General features: G+C 36.9%; 2 protein-coding genes across 5 annotated transcripts in view; both read right to left on the bottom strand.

The window, feature by feature from the left end:
- The window catches only part of LOC127841506 (FHF complex subunit HOOK interacting protein 2A-like), a 57,571-nt gene that overhangs the window by 23,149 nt on the left and 12,436 nt on the right, over window positions 1-21,986 (bottom strand). For all 3 annotated transcript variants that reach the window (XM_052370378.1, XM_052370375.1, XM_052370376.1), the window contains exons 2-7: window positions 12,366-12,444; window positions 10,563-10,735; window positions 9,721-9,825; window positions 8,215-8,337; window positions 2,058-2,186; window positions 866-1,059 (exon numbers count right to left, since the gene is read on the bottom strand). In XM_052370378.1, the coding sequence (XP_052226338.1) occupies window positions 866-1,059; window positions 2,058-2,186; window positions 8,215-8,337; window positions 9,721-9,825; window positions 10,563-10,735; window positions 12,366-12,444 (803 nt within the window). The remainder of the gene's footprint in view (window positions 1-865; window positions 1,060-2,057; window positions 2,187-8,214; window positions 8,338-9,720; window positions 9,826-10,562; window positions 10,736-12,365; window positions 12,445-21,986) is intronic.
- LOC127841505 (histone-lysine N-methyltransferase PRDM9-like) lies at window positions 15,332-20,709 on the bottom strand. 2 transcript variants are annotated; one of them, XM_052370374.1, is made up of 2 exons: window positions 17,953-20,709; window positions 15,332-17,868 (listed from the first exon to the last, which is right to left on the bottom strand). In XM_052370374.1, the coding sequence occupies exons 1-2, from the start codon at window positions 20,182-20,184 to the stop codon at window positions 16,939-16,941; spliced, it is 3,162 nt and encodes a 1,053-aa protein (XP_052226334.1). In that variant the 5' UTR covers window positions 20,185-20,709; the 3' UTR covers window positions 15,332-16,938. The 2 variants fall into 2 exon arrangements, with proteins under 2 accessions (XP_052226334.1, XP_052226333.1); XM_052370373.1 differs by having other exon boundaries at window positions 15,332-20,709.

A 21,986-nucleotide genomic window follows, 5' to 3' on the forward strand; every position in this document is an offset into this window, starting at 1 on the left:
TGCACAGGCTCATCAGGGACAACACTTTCCGCCTTAACTGAATTTTATTTAGAAGAAACGTCCTTTAAATGAAAAATTCATTTAAAGTGGAAAGTATCGTCACTGATTAGCTTGTGTGGTTGCCCAGGCTAATCTGGAACAACATTTAATGCACATGATTTAAGCCCAGTTTTCAAAGAATACTGCGCGTATGTTTGACAAATGTACTGAAACTGAAAAAAGACAGGTAGCAACTATGTATCTACGTTACAGAAGAATACAAGCCTAAAACCATGTGCAATGTATATAAATACAAGTTTCAGTCATTTCTTTTGAATCAGCAACCCACATATCTTGCAATTTTATAATTATTTCTTCAAATAGTTGTTGAATTATCTCAATTAGTCAATTCTATAACACATTTTGTTGTTGTTTTTTTACAATTTATGTACAATTTGGTCTGAGAACAATAAAATTCTGGTAAACATTTACTAAAGAAAATTTTAACTTACATGTTAGCCAAATACATTTAAAGTACTCATTTTGATTTTTTGATTTTTTTGGGGGGGGGGGGGGGTATTCGTTGAAAAGATGTCTGATTGATGGATTAAATATGAAAAAAATAAGTGTTACTAGGTATTCCTAGTTACTAATTTTATATCTTATTGATCAATAATATTTCCTTTATTATGTTGGAAAGACATAGCATGTATCCTAAGCATGTATTAACTTAAAAGCATATACTGAAATTGTATCGAGTGTTCCTAAAAAATATTTTTATAAGAAATTGAGATTTTTTTTTTACCATAAACATGAACTTTATTTATCTTTGGAAAGGAAACTCATTAATCCAATATTTTTTTTCAATTCTTATGCACAACCCTACCCCCATTTAGCCTGTACATGTTCAAGATCCAGTGGGTTAATCTCCGCCGGTAGCCTGCGATACGTGTCCACGAGGCGGGAGGTCAGATCCTCACAGAAGCCTGTGCGGTTGACAAGGCAGTGCGCAGCCACTGGGTCTGGTAGGCTGGCACACAGCATCAGGCCTTCACACGCCTTCACTGCAACCCGGCTGTCCTGTGGGAACAAGGCTATAATTAATGATCAACACTAGTGATGAATACCATCCGCTAATTTGTTTTCATTTTAAACATGTTTGATTCGAAAGGGCAACAAGGCGGCGCGCTATCAGTAACTAAAACTAGTGATTAATAAAGCCCCACACACACAAAAAACAAGTTCACTAGACCCTATAATATTTTTTATTCAAATTTAAAACATTTCAATAAACATTGTACATTAGCCAATATAATACTCCAATAAAAAACACTATTTTTAATGTAATGTTTGTTTCAAATGTCATACACTTACATAAACATAGTATACATACTCAGTTTACTACCATGTTTAAAACTGTGTGATTCATAATAACCAAAACGTGGACTGGAACTTGAGCGATCCTAGCATGATGTATGCTATGACACAGGACACCAATGCTGGACATTTAAAATTATTCTGATGCTTTTTGGCAAAACAGGGCTAACTGCATGAGAGAAAAATGTTGTCTCATGTAGTCCCCAAAGGCTCATCAGGGACAACACTTCATGCCTAAATTAAATTTTCATTTTGAATAAATTTCCTCTTTACAACAAATCCATAAAAGCTGACTGCGCAGGATTATCTTTGAAGACACTTAAAAGATCCAAACATGATGTGTGTTAGACAAAAAAAAGATTTAATTACACCTAAACTTGTATACAAATTTTTGGACTGGGGCTTTAACCCCTTCCTACCATAGAAACAAAGTGAAAATGGCTTTTGCAACCAGAATAAAACCAGACCAGCCTGCGAGTAACCCACAGTCTGTTCAGGTTTTATGTTGTTTGCGACTCATTAGTATCTAAGGTTTGAAGATGAAGCCTTAAAAACTTGAATCTAGTTAGAAAGGTCTTAAATTAAATTTAACTTTCTATGGGACTACAGATACCTAAAAAGACGTATCTAAGTGAAGGGACTACAGATACCTAAAAAGACTTATCTAAGTGGTAAAGGTTTAAGGAGCCCAGCCTGGTTACCTCGCTATGTGACAGGTTCAGCAGTGTCTTCACCAGATGGAAGTCCTGGTGTAACTTGTTGTCCGAGGGAGGCTCCTGTGTGACAGGGTGGGACTTGGGCAGATCAGTCCCTGAAGGGGCTTTGGGAGCCTGGAAGGGACCATGGAAGGAACGGCTTATCAGTAATTATAGAAAGCCCTGCTAAAAAATACTAGGAACAAGGATGTGTTTGTCAGAAACACAATGCCCCCTACTGCGCTGCATTGAAATAAAATTTCTATTTATCATTTGGCAGGTATAGAAATCTTCCTTTAAAGGTTATTACTTCCCTTGAATTTTGTCCAATCCAATGGGGGGGTGGGAGGGGTGGGGAGGGTCTCACAGTCAATTATGACCATGTCAGACATCACTGACAACCAAGGCCTGTGGTTTAAAAGAGATCATAGCCAGAGTTGATTTTTTTTTTCTTTTTCATAAAACTCATAGCCAGAGTTTTTTTTTTTTTTCTTTTTCATAAAATTCATAAATTTTTTTTTTTTCTTTTTCATAAAATTCATAAAATAAAATAGCCAGAGTTGATCATGTATCTATGGACATAAGTCCACAGGTATGTAATGAACATCAAAGAAATTATAATTATATCATTTAAAAAAAAACTTTGACAAATTAATCATTTGGGTTATAAATAATCAAAATAATAAATCTGTACAGTAACTGTGAAAAGAACTTCAATTCTTGGTAAGAAAATATATAATATGAGATTTATAATTATATAAATTACTTCCCTTGAAAATAATTGTCTGTAACAAATGTCTATTTTTAGTAGCAAATAATTAAAAGCCACTACCGTGACTGTAGATTCACCACTCAAAATGTGCAGCTCCATGAGATACACATGCATGCCAAATATATAAAGTGGCTATGTTCAATATTGAATAATTTTCTCATTTTTTAAAGCTTATTACTTCCCTTAAATCTGTATTTTTTACTGTATACCGTAAAGGATGACCTTGACCTTTTACCACAATATGTTTGTCAGAAACACAATGCCGCCTACTGCGCTGCTTTGATTTATTTAACAAAAATATACACATGGGCAGGTCAGATAACTATGTCCATTTAAAGCTTATTACTTCCCTTGACTTTTTTTTTCGACCCTAGACCTTGAAGGATGATGTTCACCTTGAAATTTTACCACTCAAAATGTGCAGCTCCATGAGATACACATGCATGCCAAATATCAAGGTGCTATTTTCAATATTTAAAAAGTTATGGCCAATGTTAAAGTTTTTTTTCGGACGGACGGACAGACACATTGACTGACGGACAGTTCAACTGCTATATGCCACCCTACTGGGGGCATAAAACATCCGGTCATTAAAGGAAGCTCTGGTTAATAAGCTGGAGAAAAAAACATCAACTAGGTTTCCAAAGGGTTGACATGCTCTACATGACTGTAAAGCTTTGAAGTCAAGCCTGTTTGCTAAAAAATATATAGAGGATATTTGTTGGATTCGATGGAATATTGATTTTAGTGATCATATAAAGTTTGTTTTTTTATTAGCACGAGTGAATTAAAATCGATATTCCATTGAATCCAACAAATTTTCTTTTTATTATATGCTTTTTCACCGTTTATTTACATTGTAAAAGAGTGTAACTGGATAATTTCGCTGGATTTATGACGTCATTTCCTTGATAAATTGACGTAATTTCATAGTAAAACAGTGAAAAATATCGATATTTTTCACTGTTATATTTCACTGTTTAGAACAGTGAAATACCAGTTTTATTTCACTGATATTTCTCTATAAACCACCGGAAAGCATAAAATAAAAAGGCTGAAACACATTAGATTTTGTTAACTTGTGATTTAAAAAAACTACAAAAAAGATTGATATACAATAATCCTTAACAGAATAAACAAGAAACCGTCTGAGATGGGTGATGCTCCCCAAAGTTTTTTTTTGTCACAAAATTGCACTATATATTCAGACAAGAAACCGTCAGAGACGGGTGATGCTCCCTAAAGATTTTTTTGTCACAATATTGCACTATATATTCAGATAAAAGGAAACGTCTTGAGGGCATAACTTTGGACAAAATAATACGATGGATGGTTTAGCAACTTAAAAATTTCAAAGGGCCATAACTCTCTAAATAAATCATCTAACCAGAACCCACAAATAACATGCGCATCTCCTCAAGTTAGTTAAGCTTCCCATAAGCTTCATTGAAATCCAGTCAGTAGTTGGGGAGAAATAGCCCGGACAAGAATTGCACTATATGTACAGTTTATAGAAAATTTCAAAGGGCCATAACTCTGTGAAAAATCATTCGACCATAACCGGCTGATAAAATGCACATCTCCTGTTGGTAGTGAAGCTTCCCATAAAGTTTCATTGAATTCCCGTAGTAAGTTGCTGAGAAATAGCTCGGACAAGATTTGCACTATATGTACAGTTTATAGAAAATTTCAAAGGGCCATAACTCTGTGAAAAATCATCCGACAAAAACTTGGCTGATAATATGCACATCTCCTCTTGGTAGTGAAGCTTCCCATAAAGTTTCATTGAATTCCAGTCATTAGTTGCTGAGAAATAGCCCGGAAAAGAATTGCACTATATGTAAAATGGAAAAATTCAAAGGGCCATAACTCTGTGAAAAATCATCCGACGAGAAGCGGCTGATAATATGCACATCTCCTCTTGGTAGTGAAGCTTCCCATAAAGTTTCATTGAATTCCAGTCATTAGTTGCTGAGAAATAGCCCGGACAAGAATTGCACTGTAAGTACAGTTAATGGAAAATTTCAAAGGGCCATAACTCTGTGAAAAATCATCCGACCAGAAACCGCTGATAATATGCACATCTCCTCTTGGTAGTGAAGCTTCCCATAAAGTTTCATTGAATTCTGGTCATTAGTTGCTGAGAAATAGCCTGAATAAGAATTGCACTATATGTACAGTTAATGGAAAATTTCAAAGGGCCATAACTCTGTGAAAAATCATCCGACCAGAACCTGCTGATAATATGCACATCTCCTCCTTGTAGTAAAGCTTCCGATAAAGTTTCATTGAATTCCGGTCATTAGTTTCTGAGAGATAGCCCGGACAAAAATTTTGCACGGACGGACAGACGAAGCGGCGACTATATGCTCCCCCCAAAATAAATTTTGCGGGAGCATAATAAAAGGAAACGTCTTGAGGGGCATAACTTTGGACAAAATAATACGATGGATGGTTTAGCAACTTAAAAATTTTAAAGGGCCATAACTCTCTAAATAAATCATCTAACCAGAACCCACTAATAACATGCGCATCTCCTCAAGGTAGTTACGCTTCCCATAAAGCTTCATTGAAGTCCAGTCAGTAGTTGGGGAGAAATAGCCCGGACAAGAATTGCACTATATGTACAGTTTATAGAAAATTTCAAAGGGCCATATCTCTGTGAAAAATCATCCGACCATAACCAGCTGATAATATACACATCTCCTGTTGGTAGTGAAGCTTCCCATAAAGTTTCATTGAATTCCCGTGATAAGTTGCTGAGAAATAGCTCGGACAAGAATTGCACTACATGTATATGTACAATGGAAAATTTCAAAGGGCCATAACTCTGTGAAAAATCATCCGACCAGAACCGGCTGATAATATGCACATCTCCTCTTGGTAGTGAAGCTTCCCATAAAGTTTCATTGAATTCCAGTCATTAATTGCTGAGAAATAGCCCGGACAAGAATTGCACTATAAGTACAGTTAATAGAAAATTTCAAAGGGCCATAACTCTGTGAAAAATCATCCGACCAGAACCCGCTTATAATGTGCACATCTCCTCTTGGTAGTGAAGCTTGCCATAAAGTTTCATTGAATTCCAGTCATTAGTTGCTGAGAAATAGCCCAGAAAAGAATTGCACTATATGTAAAATGGAAAAATTCAAAGGGCCATAACTCTGTGAAAAATCATTCGACGAGAAGCGGCTGATAATATGCACATCTCCTCTTGGTAGTGAAGCTTCCCATAAAGTTTCATTGAATTCTGGTCATTAGTTGCTGAGAAATAGCCCGGACAAGAATTGCACTGTATGTACAGTTAATGGAAAATTTCAAAGGGCCATAACTCTGTGAAAAATCATCCGACCAGAACCTGCTGATAATATGCACATCTCCTCTTCGTAGTAAAGCTTCCGATAAAGTTTCATTGAATTCCGGTCATTAGTTTTTGAGAGATAGCCCGGACAAAAATTTTGCACGGACAGACAGACGAAGCGGCAACTATATGCTCCCCCCAAAATAAATTTTGGGGGAGCATAATAAAAGGAAACGTCTTAAGGGGCATAACTTTGGACAAAATAATACGATGGATGGTTTAGCAACTTAAAATTTTTAAAGGGCCATAACTCTCTAAATAAATCATCTAACCAGAACCCACTAATAACATGCGCATCTCCTCAAGGTAGTTACGCTTCCCATAAAGCTTCATTGAAGTCCAGTCAGTAGTTGGGGAGAAATAGCCCAGACAAGAATTGCACTATATGTACAGTTTATAGAAAATTTCAAAGGGCCATATCTCTGTGAAAAATCATCCGACCATAACCAGCTGATAATATACACATCTCCTGTTGGTAGTGAAGCTTCCCATAAAGTTTCATTGAATTCCCGTGATAAGTTGCTGAGAAATAGCTCGGACAAGAATTGCACTACATGTATATGTACAATGGAAAATTTCAAAGGGCCATAACTCTGTGAAAAATCATCCGACCAGAACCGGCTGATAATATGCACATCTCCTCTTGGTAGTGAAGCTTCCCATAAAGTTTCATTGAATTCCAGTCATTAATTGCTGAGAAATAGCCCGGACAAGAATTGCACTATAAGTACAGTTAATAGAAAATTTCAAAGGGCCATAACTCTGTGAAAAATCATCCGACAAGAACCCGCTTATAATGTGCACATCTCCTCTTGGTAGTGAAGCTTGCCATAAAGTTTAATTGAATTCCAGTCATTAGTTGCTGAGAAATAGCCCGAACAAGAATTGCACTATATGTACAGTTAATGGAAAATTTCAAAGGGCCATAACTCTGTGAAAAATCATCCGACCAGAACTGGCTGATAATATGCACATCTCCTCTTGGTAGTGAAGCTTCCCATAAAGTTTAATTGAATTCCGGTCATTAGTTGCTGAGAAATTGTGCACGGACGGATGGACAGACAAAAAAAGCGACTATATGCTCCCCCCAAAATTTGTGTTGGGGGTGCATAAAAATAACATAGGGTGTAGGATAAATTTTTGAAAGTTTAAACTTGCAACGTCGCTTCCATTAGTATGAATGAATCAATCCATAACAAATGTAAGCTTAACTTGCTATTAAAGTTTTATGCAGCATGCCCCAGACATTTTCTAACATCGTTAAATAAACAGTGACCCTCCTTGATTGTCAAATAGACAACCCTTATTCAGTACATCTTTTATGTCAACAATTGAATTGTGTTGTTATAACAAGCACTGTATTAATCAATATGGTCTCACCACTTACAGAATTATAGTGACAAGCAACTTCCCAGGGCAAGCTCATTTACAATCATCAGGTTAGACAATCCATGTGACAGCATTTTTTGACAACCAACACCATATATCAACAACATATATAATAAGACAAGCACACACATATTGTCCATGAAAAAAATGTTAAAAAACACTTCTTGGTCAATTTATCTGTTTCTTGACATTAAAAACAAATTTAACTTAAGGTTAAAGTTAAAGTTAGTAGCATCAATGTAAACTTTTTATGGAAATGAGAATTGACCTTAATATCATAGTATTACATTGATTTCCATTTTTGACAACCGTTTTTAAGGGTAAATATCTTTTTTTAACATAGATATTTGTCAAAGATTTAAATCAACTACCGTTGAAATAAAAAAAATTGATGCCAGAAAAGGGCCCGTATTCATCTACCCATTCATAGACTTAAGAATATTAAATAATAGACTTAGAACCAAGAAAAATATGTCCAGAGTTTAAATATATACAAGCTACCACTGGTATTTATGTTCTTAAGAAAATGTTTTACATGAAAAATGATGTAGATAGACGTGGCCAGGTTTGACTCAAAATTAACAATTTTTCTAAGATTATTCTTAGTTCCCAGTCTTGGGAACATGTGCCCAGCACAATACCTCTAGAAAGAAGTTGACGAGGTAGGGGTCAGTCTTGACCTTGGCACACACGGTGCACAGGAACTGGATCTCCTCAATCTCTGTGGGGCCTGCCCTCACCTCTCCACACGCCTTGATCAGCCTCTGGAGAGGGAAACAGGGTATGATATTATATCACCTTATATCAAAATAACCTGGGATGTGATATAGCACAATATGTACTATTAAGTTATTTTGATAAGCAAAAATACAACAAAATATCTAATTTTATCTCACATAGCATATCAGCCTTGCTCTGGGGAAATGGGGCTTATTGCATGTGTGCGTTGAGTGTTGTCCCAGATTAGCCAGTGCAGTATGCACAGGCATTGGCAAATCAGGGACGACACTTTCCGCCTTTTATGGATTTTTTTGTTTAAAGGAAGTCTTTTTTAAACATTAATCCAGTTCAGGTGGAAAGTGTTATCCCTGGTTAGCATGTGCATACTGCACAGGCTAATCTGGGATGACACTTTACGAACATGCATAACACCCAGATATCCCAGTACATTATCATATTATATTGCACTACTAGTATACCACAACAGGCCTGAAAAGGCCTCTACACATTCACATGGGCCAGCTTACCTGAACGTCGTGTAGACATTCACACGGATCAGCTCACCAGAACAGGCCTGTAGACATTCACATAGGCCAGCTCACCTGAACAGGCCTGTAGACATTCACATGGACCAGCTCACCTGAATAGGCCTGTAGACATTCACATGGACCAGCTCACCTGAACAGGCCTGTAGACATTCCCATTGACCAGCTCACCTGAATAGGCCTGTAGACATTCACATGGACAAGCTCACTTAAACAGGCTTGTTGACAGTAAAATGGACCAGCTCACCTGAACAGGCCTGTAGAGATTCACATAGGCCAGCTCCCCTGAACAGGCCTATAGACATTTACATGGTCCAGCTTACCTGAACAGACCTGTAGACATTAACATGGACCAGCTCACTAAAACATACCTGTAGACATTCCCATGGACAAGCTTATCTGAACAGGCCTGTAGACATTCACATAGGCCAGCTCCCCTTAGACATTAACATGGGCCAGCTAACCTGAACAGGCCTGTAGACATTCACATGGGCCAGCTAACTTGAACAGGCCTGTAGACATTCACATGGGCCAGCTAACCTGAACAGGCCTGTAGACATTCACATGGGCCAGCTCACCTGAACAGGCCTGTAGACATTCACATGGGCCAGCTAACCTGAAAAGGCCTGTAGACATTCACATGGGTCAGCTCACCTTAACACACCTGTAGACATTCAAATGGACCAGCTCACCTCAACAGGCCTGTAGTCATTCCCATGGGCAGGCTAACCTGAACAGGCCTGTAGACATTAACAGGGACACGCTAACATAAACAGGCCTGTAGACATTAACAGGGACACGCTTACCTAAACAGGCCTGTAGACATTCACATGGACCAGCTCACCTGAACAGGCCTGTAGACATTCACATGGACCAGCTCACCTGAACAGGCCTGTAGACGTTCACATGGGCCAGGAGTGGCTGATGTATCCTTGACAGCAGTCGTGTGAAGAAAGAGAGAACTGTGGGCTTCATGCCAGCTGGATACTGTAACAGAACGGAAATAACATGAGCCTCAGTAATGAAAAAAGGGCTTAAGGCATGTGCTTAAAGAGTGGTTCCTGATAAGCCTGAACAGGCTAATCAGCGACGACACTTTCTGCTTTTGTGATTGAAATTTTTTGTTTAAAAGACATCTCTTCTAAACAAAACTCCTGTGTAGCAATGATAAGTATATTACTTAAAAGAAGAAGTTTGTTTATTTCATTAGATTTTTCGCCATAGTCAACAGCATTTTAGTCAGCGTATGGCCGTAAGTTAATTCACAAACACTTTTTCTGCGTAAGCTGCTATACCAGTTCTTAGTGTACATTTGTATACCAGTAACAACAACGTCCCAACTTGAATCAGAGGTAGGGGGAAATTGGTGGTAAATGCGTGGCATTACTGAGCTTTCATTTTAATAGACAAACACATTTTACCAATATTTACTCCCATAAGGAAATTGACATTTTATCAAAATGAAAACCAGGGCAGTAATTGGGACCCATTCCAAATGGGAATATATATATCTCAAAATGGGACCCACCCTAGAAATTTCCAAAAATAGAATGTTTCCTTTTCTTTCTTTTAATTCAATCCCAAAAATTTAGTGCATCTCCCATCCAGCTGTATAAGTTGAAGTTAACATGCTTTTATTCTCAATTTCAAAGTATTTGTAAGCAAAAAATCAAGAACACTAAAGGCATAATTCCCAAAATGGTAAAAAACCACAGTAGACTTACGTCAGTTCGCGCAAGGGAGAAGAGTGTGTCAAGGAGTCGATGCTGTATGAGGTACTCAAGGCATGGCCCATACATGCCCCCATCACCCCCTTCCTCCTCCTCTCTACGCAACAACAACAACATCTGCTCCAGGTGAGGGGCGAGGTTTGTCTGCTCCACTGGCATCTTCTCTCCTATGGGAACAAGACAAGATTGATTAGTGTTAGTTTGTTTGGGTTTTTGATGCCATAAATATTTACTGTCTTGATTTATTTCTAGAGTAAGTATATCTGATCAAATAAAAAACAAACAATAGAATACAAGTAACACTAAACTGGAAGTTTAAACTTCCTCTTTTAAACTCTGTTTTCTAAAGCTTTGATATCAAAATTTGGGCGTATATATAAGCACACAGAAAACAATCTTCAAATTTAATATTTAAATATTAGTTAACTACTTAAAACATAGGTATTATTTCATTACCAATCCCCAAAAAATTTGTTAACCAAGATATATATTCCACAGATTTTCATGAAATATTTTTGTTTACAATTCTCTGCTTCCACCAGAGCCTGCACTCAGTAATTTAGCCCCTTATGGTTCACGTACAGTGACGCATATTAACATTATTTGATACTCATTCTTATGTGACCCATGACAACATTTTTCACCGCACTTTCCGATACAGAAATCTGTGACAGGGATTTTAATAGATTTTGAGTCAAGTGATCCTGTGCTTGAATTGTTCAGGGGTCAGACAATTGAAGTAAATAGTTACAGTATTTGGTTTTGGTACACTTTTAAAATAGGCCCCAAATGTTGAATTGCATTAATTTTAGTGAAATAAAATAACACTTCAAAAACACAAATTGTATGGTATACAAATATATTTTGGAATTAGTTTCTTGGTAACATTAATTTTGAGTGAAAATAATGCAAGGGATATTACAAAAAGATGTCCAAAGTGATTGAATTTCAAAGTGCTATTATAAACATGAGATTGCCAAGCAATATGGTCCCCTACCGTTGAAACTGCACCATTGTCAGTATTTTTTTATTTTTTTAATATATTTGTTGCCATAGCAACCAGAATTCTTGACGTAGGAACACAATGAATTGACGTGCATAATCTCCATATTGCCATCTGTCCATGTTTCAAGTTTCATGAAAAAATATGAAGAACTTTTAAAGTTATCGCAGGATCCAGAAAAGTGTGACGGACTGACAGACAGACTGTAGCACAAAGCGCAAACCATAAGTCCCCTCCAGTTTCACCGGTAGGGGACAAAAAGCATAATTCTGCTTCAATTGCAATCCATAAGGGATATCATTGACTTGCAATATTCAAAACATGAACTCATCCCTTCATATACAGTGACCATTGATAGCATAATTTCTAATACATGTACATGAACCTTCAGATACAACGACTCATGACACCATTATTCCCCATATTAAAACAGTAACCCATGATTACGGCTTTATCTTATATCTCACCTCCTACAAAAATGACCTAATCCAATTGGCTAAAGGCAGTCACATGCCTATGGTGTATTTTCCATACACCCCGATTAATTTCCATACACCCTGAGTAATTGAGTAGATATAATTGTTACACTGTTGGTGCATGGGATATATACCCTCAGTAATTTCATACCATACTGGAGCTTGCTCTCGTATGGTATGAAATATCCCATTCACCATCATTTACTAACAGTGTGACTAATAATACACGTACCTTCAGATACATGTACAATGACTCATAACATTATTCCATATATCTTCATAAACAGTGACCCATGATAACAGCTTTATTCCCCCTACCTTTGTTGTCAATGAAGAAGGAGGTGATGGCCTTCCAGTGGTACACAAACTCTTCCTGCATGGACAGATGGGGAGCCAGCTGTAATACATACACTCATCTTTAGTCACAGTCAGGGTTTATTTGTTTTGCATGATTTCAAATGTTGACATACTAAGGGTTGGCTAAGTTTTTGCTTAAGAAATCTTTAAACAAAAGTGTATAGTGGTCTGATAAAGGAAGGCTTATATTTTTATATATGTAAAAAGAAATGTGTTTGTTTAGTGGTTTTGGGGGTGGGTGGGGGTCATATTTGGAGCTGAAATCCAGCGCCATTCCCAATCTAATTTTTTTTAATGACGGGCTAATATGCCTTTATATTCCTAATGGAAGGTTTCCAAAAAATTAAATAAGAAAGACCTGTGTTTGTGAAACATAATGCCCCTCTACTGTGCTTTGAAACGGCATAGAAGCTATTTTAGACAAAAGGGTTTAGTCAAAGGCCCATAACTTTGCCAAAAATCAACGGACTGGAACAAATCTCACAAAGTCACTTCATCTGTATGTCATGTATGTAGACCCAAATACCAAAAATCAGATAAATATCTGAAACTGTTGTGTAAAAAACTTTCGGAAAATGGCTAGTATAGAGAAAATTTTAAAGTCCAAGACCCATAACTTCGCCAAAATTCCATAGACAGGAACAAAACTCATGCTTCATCATTCTGTAGGTCATTTACATATGATGACTCACATACCAAAAATCAGCTAAATATCTGAAAGCATTGCTTAAAAAATCTCAGAAAAACGGAATGCTGAACAGAATTGCGGACGGACAGTCGAACAGCTATATGCCACCCTACCGGGGACACAAAAATAATGATTATAATTTTATTTGTAAGAAATCTTAACTTTTAATTCATCTCCCTATCCAGCTGTATTATTTAAACTTCAGTAAATTAATCATTGAAAACACTTTCATTCTCAATTTTAAAGTATTTATTAGCAAAAAAAAAACAACACCAATTTTCTAATTTTAGTCAAATATGTATGCAATTTTTCAAAAATAACGAAAAAACACACTCTTGTTTGTTGTTAGCAACCAACACAAACTTATTTTACACTGATATCTGCATTTGCCACAATTCAGGAAAATCAATCCAACCTGTGTGATAGCAAAACCACCATATACCAGTATGGATTCTTGTGTTTGATAAAAAAATTACTTAAATAAATTTCTTCTGCTTGTGTTTTTAGCCACAGGCTCTACAAATTCTGGTCCACTTAAGTTTTTTTGCCATGGTGATAGCCAAACTGGGCAATAAATTACCAGCTGAGCTCAGTTGCAAATTCTTTGATACAGCAAAGCTTTTAATTTTATATCTACTGCAACACTAAACAGTATTGCATTGTGAGTCTGCAAGCATTTCCTTACTCAGGAAATCAAAATTCAACAGCTTAAATTGCAGACCAAATGGAAGCCAAGAAGTTAAAGCACATCTGAGCTACGTGTAGACAGTGAGCTATTATGGTCATGACTGCAAATGATTGTTATGAAATAAGCTGAAAATGAAATGGATCAGAAATAATAAGTGCATTACTTTGTTTATATTTTTATATAGAAGACCGTCTTATATCAGTTTTATCATCAGGTTTTAATATTTTCCAAGTAAAAGTTGAAGCAGCCATATTTTCAACAATTAAACAAGAGATGTGTTTGTCAGAAACACAATGCCTCCTACTGCGCTTTGAAGCCATATATTTGACCTTTGACCTTGAAGGATGACCTTTCACCACTCAAAATGTGCAGGTCCATGAGATACACACATGCCGAATATCAAGTTGCTATCTTCAATATTGCAAAAGTTATGGGAAATGTTAAAGTTTTCAGTCAGACAGACGGACAGTTAAACAACTATATGCCGCCCTTTGGGGGCATAAAAACAGAAGACAAACTAGGCAGCCGCAGACAAAGTTTTTAAAACCCTTACTCAAGTAACGGTCATTGCCCCCCTTATTTTCTCTCTATTGTTACTTAAATAAACAAGAGTGCCAAACTGTCACAAGATACGCCCGTTCAAAGGTTTTGGACACCATGCTCAATGCTTGAAATGCACTAAGTGACCTCGAGACCTAGTTATTGACCCACATGACCCATATTTGAACTTGACCTAGATAACATTTAGATGTAACATCTGACTAAATTCGGTGAAGATCAGATGACTAGATGCAACTACTGACCAAGTTTGGTAAAGATCGGATGAATACAATTTGAATAAGAGTCCGGACAAAGTGGCGCTGTTGAAAATGGACTAATTGACCCTATGACCTAGTTTTTTACCTGGCATGACCCATATTCGAACTTGGCCTAGATATCAACTAGATGCAACTACTGACCAAGTTTGGTGAAGATAAGATTTATACAATTTGAATTAGAGTCCGGACAAAGTAAAATGCACTAATTGACCCTTTGACCTAGTTTTTGACACAGCATGACCCATATTCGGACTTGACCTAGATATCAACTAGATGCAACTACTGACCAAGTTTGGTGAAGATCGGATGAATACAATTTGAATTAGAGTCCAGACAAAGTGGCGCCGTTGAAAATGCACTAATTGACCCTATGACCTAGTTTTTGACCCGGCATGACCCATATTCGAACTTGGCCTATATATCAACTAGATGCAACTGCTGACCAAGTTTGGTGAAGATCGGATGAATACAATTTGAAATAGAGTCCGGACAAAGTGGCCCCTTTGAAAATGCACTTATTGACCCTATGACCTAGTTTTTGACCCGGCATGACCCATATTCGAACTTGGCCTAGATATCAACTAGATGCAACTGCTGACCAAGTTTGGTGAAGATCGGATGAATACAATTTGAATTAGAGTCCGGACAAAGTGATGCCTTCCGCCCGCCGCCCGCCCGCCCGCCAAGGGGTTTCACATAATACGTCCCGTATTTTATACGGGCGTATAAAAATCATGTTGAAAAAACAACAACATAAAAAAATCTGTGCATGAAGGTGCTTTATTCATTTACAATACACAGACACCCCACTTTTATACATTTAATTGTTTTTTCTAAACAAAACATCAAAATGACCATAATGACCTTGCAATCATATTTCCTTTTGAAACAACAATATTTTTTACCAGTTAAATACTTTCCAACTAATGACATCAATTAAACCTATACCTCTAAAAACTGCAAGCTGTCTGCAGAAATCAAATGTTGGAAACAGTTTCGCACAAAATTAAGAATCATTTTGTGAACTTGATGAACAAGTTATCCATTAAACCGTTTTAATGCTCAAAATTTAAAACAGTACACCACTAATTTGAAATTTCCCTAGTATCTGCAATAAGAAAATCAATTCACTTAGTGAATGTACATCAACATCACTGAAATCTATTTGGCAATTTACACTGGAGTCCCATGAGGTAATTCAGGATACAGTATGATGTAATTAAGATATATTTTCACACAAACTGGACACATAATCCGTTTGGGCTTTTGCAATATTTTTTTTAATTAAACAATAAAGGGAAGTAAACATGTTTAATACTTTTATTTTCAGAACTAGCTGTAAAATGAAAGCAAACCTTTGTTTGTTCATCATACATTATATTGAATTATAACTTGCTTTAACATATCTGCATATGTTTTACAGGTACTGAATTATTATTATCTGAATTATAAAAATATAAAAGCACACTGACAAGAAAACAATAGAACAACAAAAAACATGGAACACATATTCAACCTATAAATTGTAAACAAGATGAAACAATAATAAGATGGTTAAAAAGTGCACCTTGGATAACTAATGAATATATCCCGTCTGTATTAAGTCTTAATTACAATTCTCCAATATGCAAACACTATTTATAATGAGGCCATTGCTGAATGAGATCTGTTATGCTTATTCAAGGGCAATAACTCAGTTAGGGGTTTGAAAAACAAAGATTCCCAACAAAAAGACATGTATACACGTTATTTACCAATATGATTTCAAGGCATGTGTTATGCTGTTGCTGATTAATTGTGTTTGAGACGCAGTCAGTAGTTTGGAAAACGGGAAAAAGCAACTCACAAAGTCATGATTATTTAAGTGTTTACTAATTAAGTTTAAAGTTTAAAATATCTATCACACAGAAAATTACTAAGTAAAGTGTCACTAAGCAATGCTAAATTTTCTATATAATTATTTATGCTTAATATTTTTCACTTTGCTTTTGCGTGTCTTCCAGACTACGATAAGCATCTAAAACACCAATCATCTGCAGTATCATTTGATGGAGAATACAGGTAACACTCTGATTACATGCATAACCACACATCCCACACTCGTGCTCTCTCTCTCTCTCTCATGTATGCATTCTCTACGTGTCTTCAAGCTCCCTCTCTGGTTACATGCATAACCACACAATATGTGTACAGCTCTAGTATGTATCCTCATGTGTATTTTCAAGGTATCACCTAAGTTGCACTCATAAGCACACACCTAAAAGATTTATAGTCTCTAGTCTGCTTGTATCCTCCTCAAGTGTCTCCTCAAGGACATGTATAACCGCACACCTCACGATTCTATGGTTTCTCTCCTGTATGTATTCTCATGTGTGTCTTCAACATACTACTCTGGTTGAATGCATTACCACACACCTCACACTTGTACAGTCTCTCTCCTCCATGTATCCTCATGTGTGTCTTCAAGGAACCACCTTGGTAACATTCAAAACCACACACCCCACACTTGTATGGTTTCTCTCCTGTATGTATCCTCATGTGTCTCTTCAAGTGACCACCATGGTTACATTCATAACCGCACACCTCACACTTGTATGGTTTCTCTCCTGTATGTATCCTCATGTGAGTCTTCCAGCTATTACTCCGGTTAAATTCATAACCGCACACCTCACACTTGTATGGTTTCTCTCCTGTATGTATCCTCATGTGAGTCTTCAAGTTACCACCATCGCTACAAGCATAGCCACACACTTCACACTTGTATGGTTTCTCTCCTGTATGTATCCTCATGTGTGTCTTCAACATACTACTCTTGTTGAATGTATAACAACACACCTCACACTTGTATGGTTTCTCTCCTGTATGTATCCTCATGTGTGTCTTCAAGTTACCACTACGGCTACAAGCATAGCCACACACCTCACACTTGTATGGTTTCTCTCCTGTATGTATCCTCATGTGTGTCTTCAACATACTACTCTGGTTGAATGTATAACAACACACCTCACACTTGTATGGTTTCTCTCCTGTATGTATCCTCAAGTGTCTCTTCAAGTGACTACCATGGTTACATTCATAACCACACACCCCACACTTGTATGGTTTCTCTCCTGAATGTATCCTCATGTGAGTCTTCAACATGTGAGTCTTCAAGTGACCACTCTGGTTGTATGTATTACCACACACCAAATTCTTGTACAGTCTCTCTCCTCCATGTATCCTCATGTGTGTCTTCAAGGAACCACCCTGGTTACATTCAAAACCACATACCTCACACTTGTATGGTTTCTCTCCTGTATGTATCCTCATGTGAGTCTTCAAGATACCACTATGGCTACAAGCATAGCCACACACTTCACACTTGTATGGTTTCTCTCCTGTATGTATCCTCATGTGAGTCTTCAAGTTACCACTATGGCTACAAGCATAGCCACACACCTCACACTTGTATGGTTTCTCTCCTGTATGTATCCTCATGTGTGTCTTCAACATACTACTCTGGTTGAATGTATTACGACACACCCCACACATGTACAGTCTCTCTCCAGCATGTATCCTCATGAGTGTCTTCAAGTTACTACTGTTCTTACTAGTATTATTCCACACCACACCATTGTACTCCTTTTCATCTGTGTTTTCTATATTCTTCTTCTTCTGTAATATTGCATTTTTTAATTGCTGTTCCATGACAGTTTGTAAAATGTCACTACCTTCTCCATTGACATATTTAGGTCTGAAGAGCAAGTTCTTGTCTCTGGTGATGCCAAGTTCTCTGGCGTATTGATATCCATAATAGACAAGCAGTTCTTCTCCTGGTGAAACTGGCTTGAATGTGCAGTAATAGATGCCTCCTTTGTACTGGAATGCTACAAGGTTCTGATCTGCCTCTGTCATTGCACAGTTAACGTATCTCATCCAGTTAGAGGTGGCCTTGTTCTGGGCATCCACACAGTGGCTCGCTTTGCCTTCCTTATAGATCTGCCAGCAATATCCTGATTTATGGTTGTCAGAGATGGTATCGCCCCTATACGGTCCAAACATGATCCTGGATTCCAGTCCAACTTTTGAAAATACTCCAAGACCAGCTCCAAATAGTTTTGAGGTTTTAATTTCAAGGTCATCTGGAAGAGTATGATCAGCTCTACAGGTGTCCCCGTCTGGCACCTCTTTATCCTGTATGAAGTTGTATGGTCCATGCACAGGACAGTCCCCTTCAAACTCTTTGTTGCATTCTCCACAGTACAGAAAGTGGTCATTATCTGAAGGTTCTAGGTTCATACAGCTGGCTAGGTTCCCCTCTGGAAGAAGGTATTTAGTCTTGTCCTTTTCAAGTGTCTTGGCTTTTTTCACTCTCTTAGCACTTACTAGGTCACCTGTTTTGTCCAATTTCCTCTTAGCTGGTTTTAGAAAAAGGGGGACTATTGTTTTTGCAGCATACCTAGACTTGACTAAGCCTTTGGATGAACCTTGACCACAAACCCTCTTTGGTGCCAAAAGAGTTGAATTGTAGCTCTTGCTTTTCTTTTGGTTTCTTTCAATAAATATTTCTTCAAAGTCAACAGAAGAACATTCACCAGAAGCAGTTGCCAGATTTGAATTCACTTCCTCAGATGTCACAGAAACTTCTGCCAAATTAAAAATGGTATAACTCATTGACAAAGGCATTTCATTGGTCTGACTTTCAATAATGAATTGTGACAGATCTTCGTTTGAATCACAGCTGATTAAAGGCATCGGAACATGTGGATCATCCACTGGTAATATTTTATATTTTTGGTCCATACTGTATGTTACATCACTTGACAAACCAATGGACTGATTTGTAGGAAAGTTCATTTTAATTGATTTATCACCACAATCCCATTTTCCCCTAGCATCAGTGGTTTCAGAACAGGCAGCTGTCACTGGACTTCCAGTTATTGAAGGATTTACCCTCATAGGTAAAACCTGAACGGTTGAAGTGCTCACATCATTTGCCTCATGTTCAAAAGCAAAATTATGGTCAGGAGTCAAATCAGTTGCAGGATATGGTAAACTTGGAATAATCTGCTCGTTTTCAAAGTCTAACATAACATGTTGACAACCAATTTGGCAAAGTTGTAACTCGCTTAAAGCCTTCAACCTGTGTTCCTCCAGGATTTGATCACCTAAATCCTGTATTTCTTCAAACACACCTTGCGGGCTCTTTGCTGTGGTTACCAGTTGTGGTGGATGTTGCTGGTAGTATTGGGGTTGTGAACTCTGAGGTGAAAGGCTTGGCAGATAAGTTGTTTGGCCAGAATTTGAAGTCTGCCTGTCAACTAAAGAAACTTTAGGGGAAACAACGGATGGCATGATCCCCCGATTTGGGAAATAAATATCCCCATGAGGCCCCCTGCCATGCAATGTGTCTGTGTCCAAAGTGGAGAGAACTGATTTAATATCCATTACCTTGGGATTCAAAAAGGCAACATTATGAGAATCCAAAAAAATTCTTTTATCAATTATAATACCAGCCGCATTTAATGTTGGTGTTAAAAGAACTGATGAGTTTCCTTTGAAAGCAGAGATTTCACAATGTTTATTGACACTTCCAAGGTCAAACATCAGATCAATTTTGTCTGAGAAACTTCAGAGCAGAACATTTATGACTGCCATGCCATCACTTCCTTGGACTGCATCATCATCATCATTCTCAGAGGGCAGGGCATATCAGCGTCACAACAAAAGTTGGTCATCACCTTTTTTTGGAAACATCAGACGGACTCAGTCAGTGGGGTGGAATTGTCTCCACACTTGAATAGTCAGCATTGATATTTCAAGGCACAGATGCATGGCTTTCAATGAATGGACACTGCTCAGCAGGATTCATAGCCAATATATTCAGAAGTACAGAACCATTGCCTGAACTACTGGTAGGAAAATAACTGTCTGTTTTGTTAGCCTGTTCAATGGAGACCTGTCCGAAAGTAACACTCTCCCACTGTAGGTTCATTTGGTGGGTGGATTCATATTTTTTGCAGGTTGAATCCCTTGTGAAGTAAAGGTTTCAGTCATGGTCCATTTTTGCTCTCTTAACACCTACAGGATAGAGCCATTTTGAGCTGTATACATGTGTATGTATGCAAATTGTAAAACTAGTGCACAATTTATATACCATAAAAGGAATTAATATAAAAATTAACTATTAATTACACACATAAGTTTTCATAAAAAGAGTTACATCAATGAACAGAAATAATGAAATATTTATAATAGTTAATTTTTTTATTTAAGTTACTAATAAATATATCATGTGCACAAATTTAATTAATAAAATTGCCAAATAGGAAATAAATAATTTATCACTTTAAACAATAGTAAAATGTTATTTTAACTTAAAAGAAAATAATAATTAGATAAAATGTCCTACCTGAAGTATAACACGGACAGCAGATGCCACAATGTTTTCAAGAAGATATTTCTTTTGCTCCCAAATGATTTAACATGTCCTTACATACTAAGTTTTCTCCCAGGTGTCATCATGACAATATGACAAGAGAAGCCCAATTAATTCTCAAGAACATATAATTAACATTAATTATTGCCAAAGGCAATTGTGGCAGTAGAGTTTGACAGGTCTACATGTATGTATACATGTGAAAAATACATTGTTGAGATATAAATGACAATTATAATGTCTAGGTCAGTTTTCAACTGGTCTGAGGTGAGTTTTAACCAGAGGAAGTGTAGTCAATTACTATACTTAATGCAACTGTCAAAGTTTAATACAATGGTATTTAATTTACAAAGTACCCATATTTAATTGTCTGGGAGTAGCAATTATGTAACAATATTAAATACCTAAACAATGATAAATAAGCTGTTACAATGTCATTATACCATATCTTTTGCACTTGAAACTTAGAAAAGTTTTTGTACTGTTCTTATATCAGATTATAATTAAATCTTGATTCTTATGTATAATTTTTATAAAGCTTATTGAATAACTTTACAATTTCACAGATTGATGTTGGATTCACGTACAAAGACAATTTAAACAAGACTATTGCCAAGCAATATATGTCCCCTACCGGCTCCACCATTGTCAGATTTTTTTATATATATTTGTTGCTATAGCAACCACAATTTTTGACGTAGGAAGAAAATGAATTGACATGCATAATGTCCATATTGCCATCTATTCATGTTTCAAGTTTCATGAAAAAATATGAAGAACTTTTAATGTTATCGCAGGATCCAGAAAAGTATGCAGAATTCACCATTTTCAGCAGTATTTCTAGTCTATTTGTTGCCATAGCAACCAGAATTCTTGAAGTAGGAACAAAATGAAATGACGTGCATAATCTCCATATTGCCATTTGTCCATGTTTCAAGTTTCATGAAAAAATATGAAGAACTTTCAAAGT

This window comes from Dreissena polymorpha, chromosome 8 (genome assembly GCF_020536995.1).
Source record: "Dreissena polymorpha isolate Duluth1 chromosome 8, UMN_Dpol_1.0, whole genome shotgun sequence".
Taxonomy (NCBI): Eukaryota; Metazoa; Mollusca; class Bivalvia; order Myida; family Dreissenidae; genus Dreissena; species Dreissena polymorpha.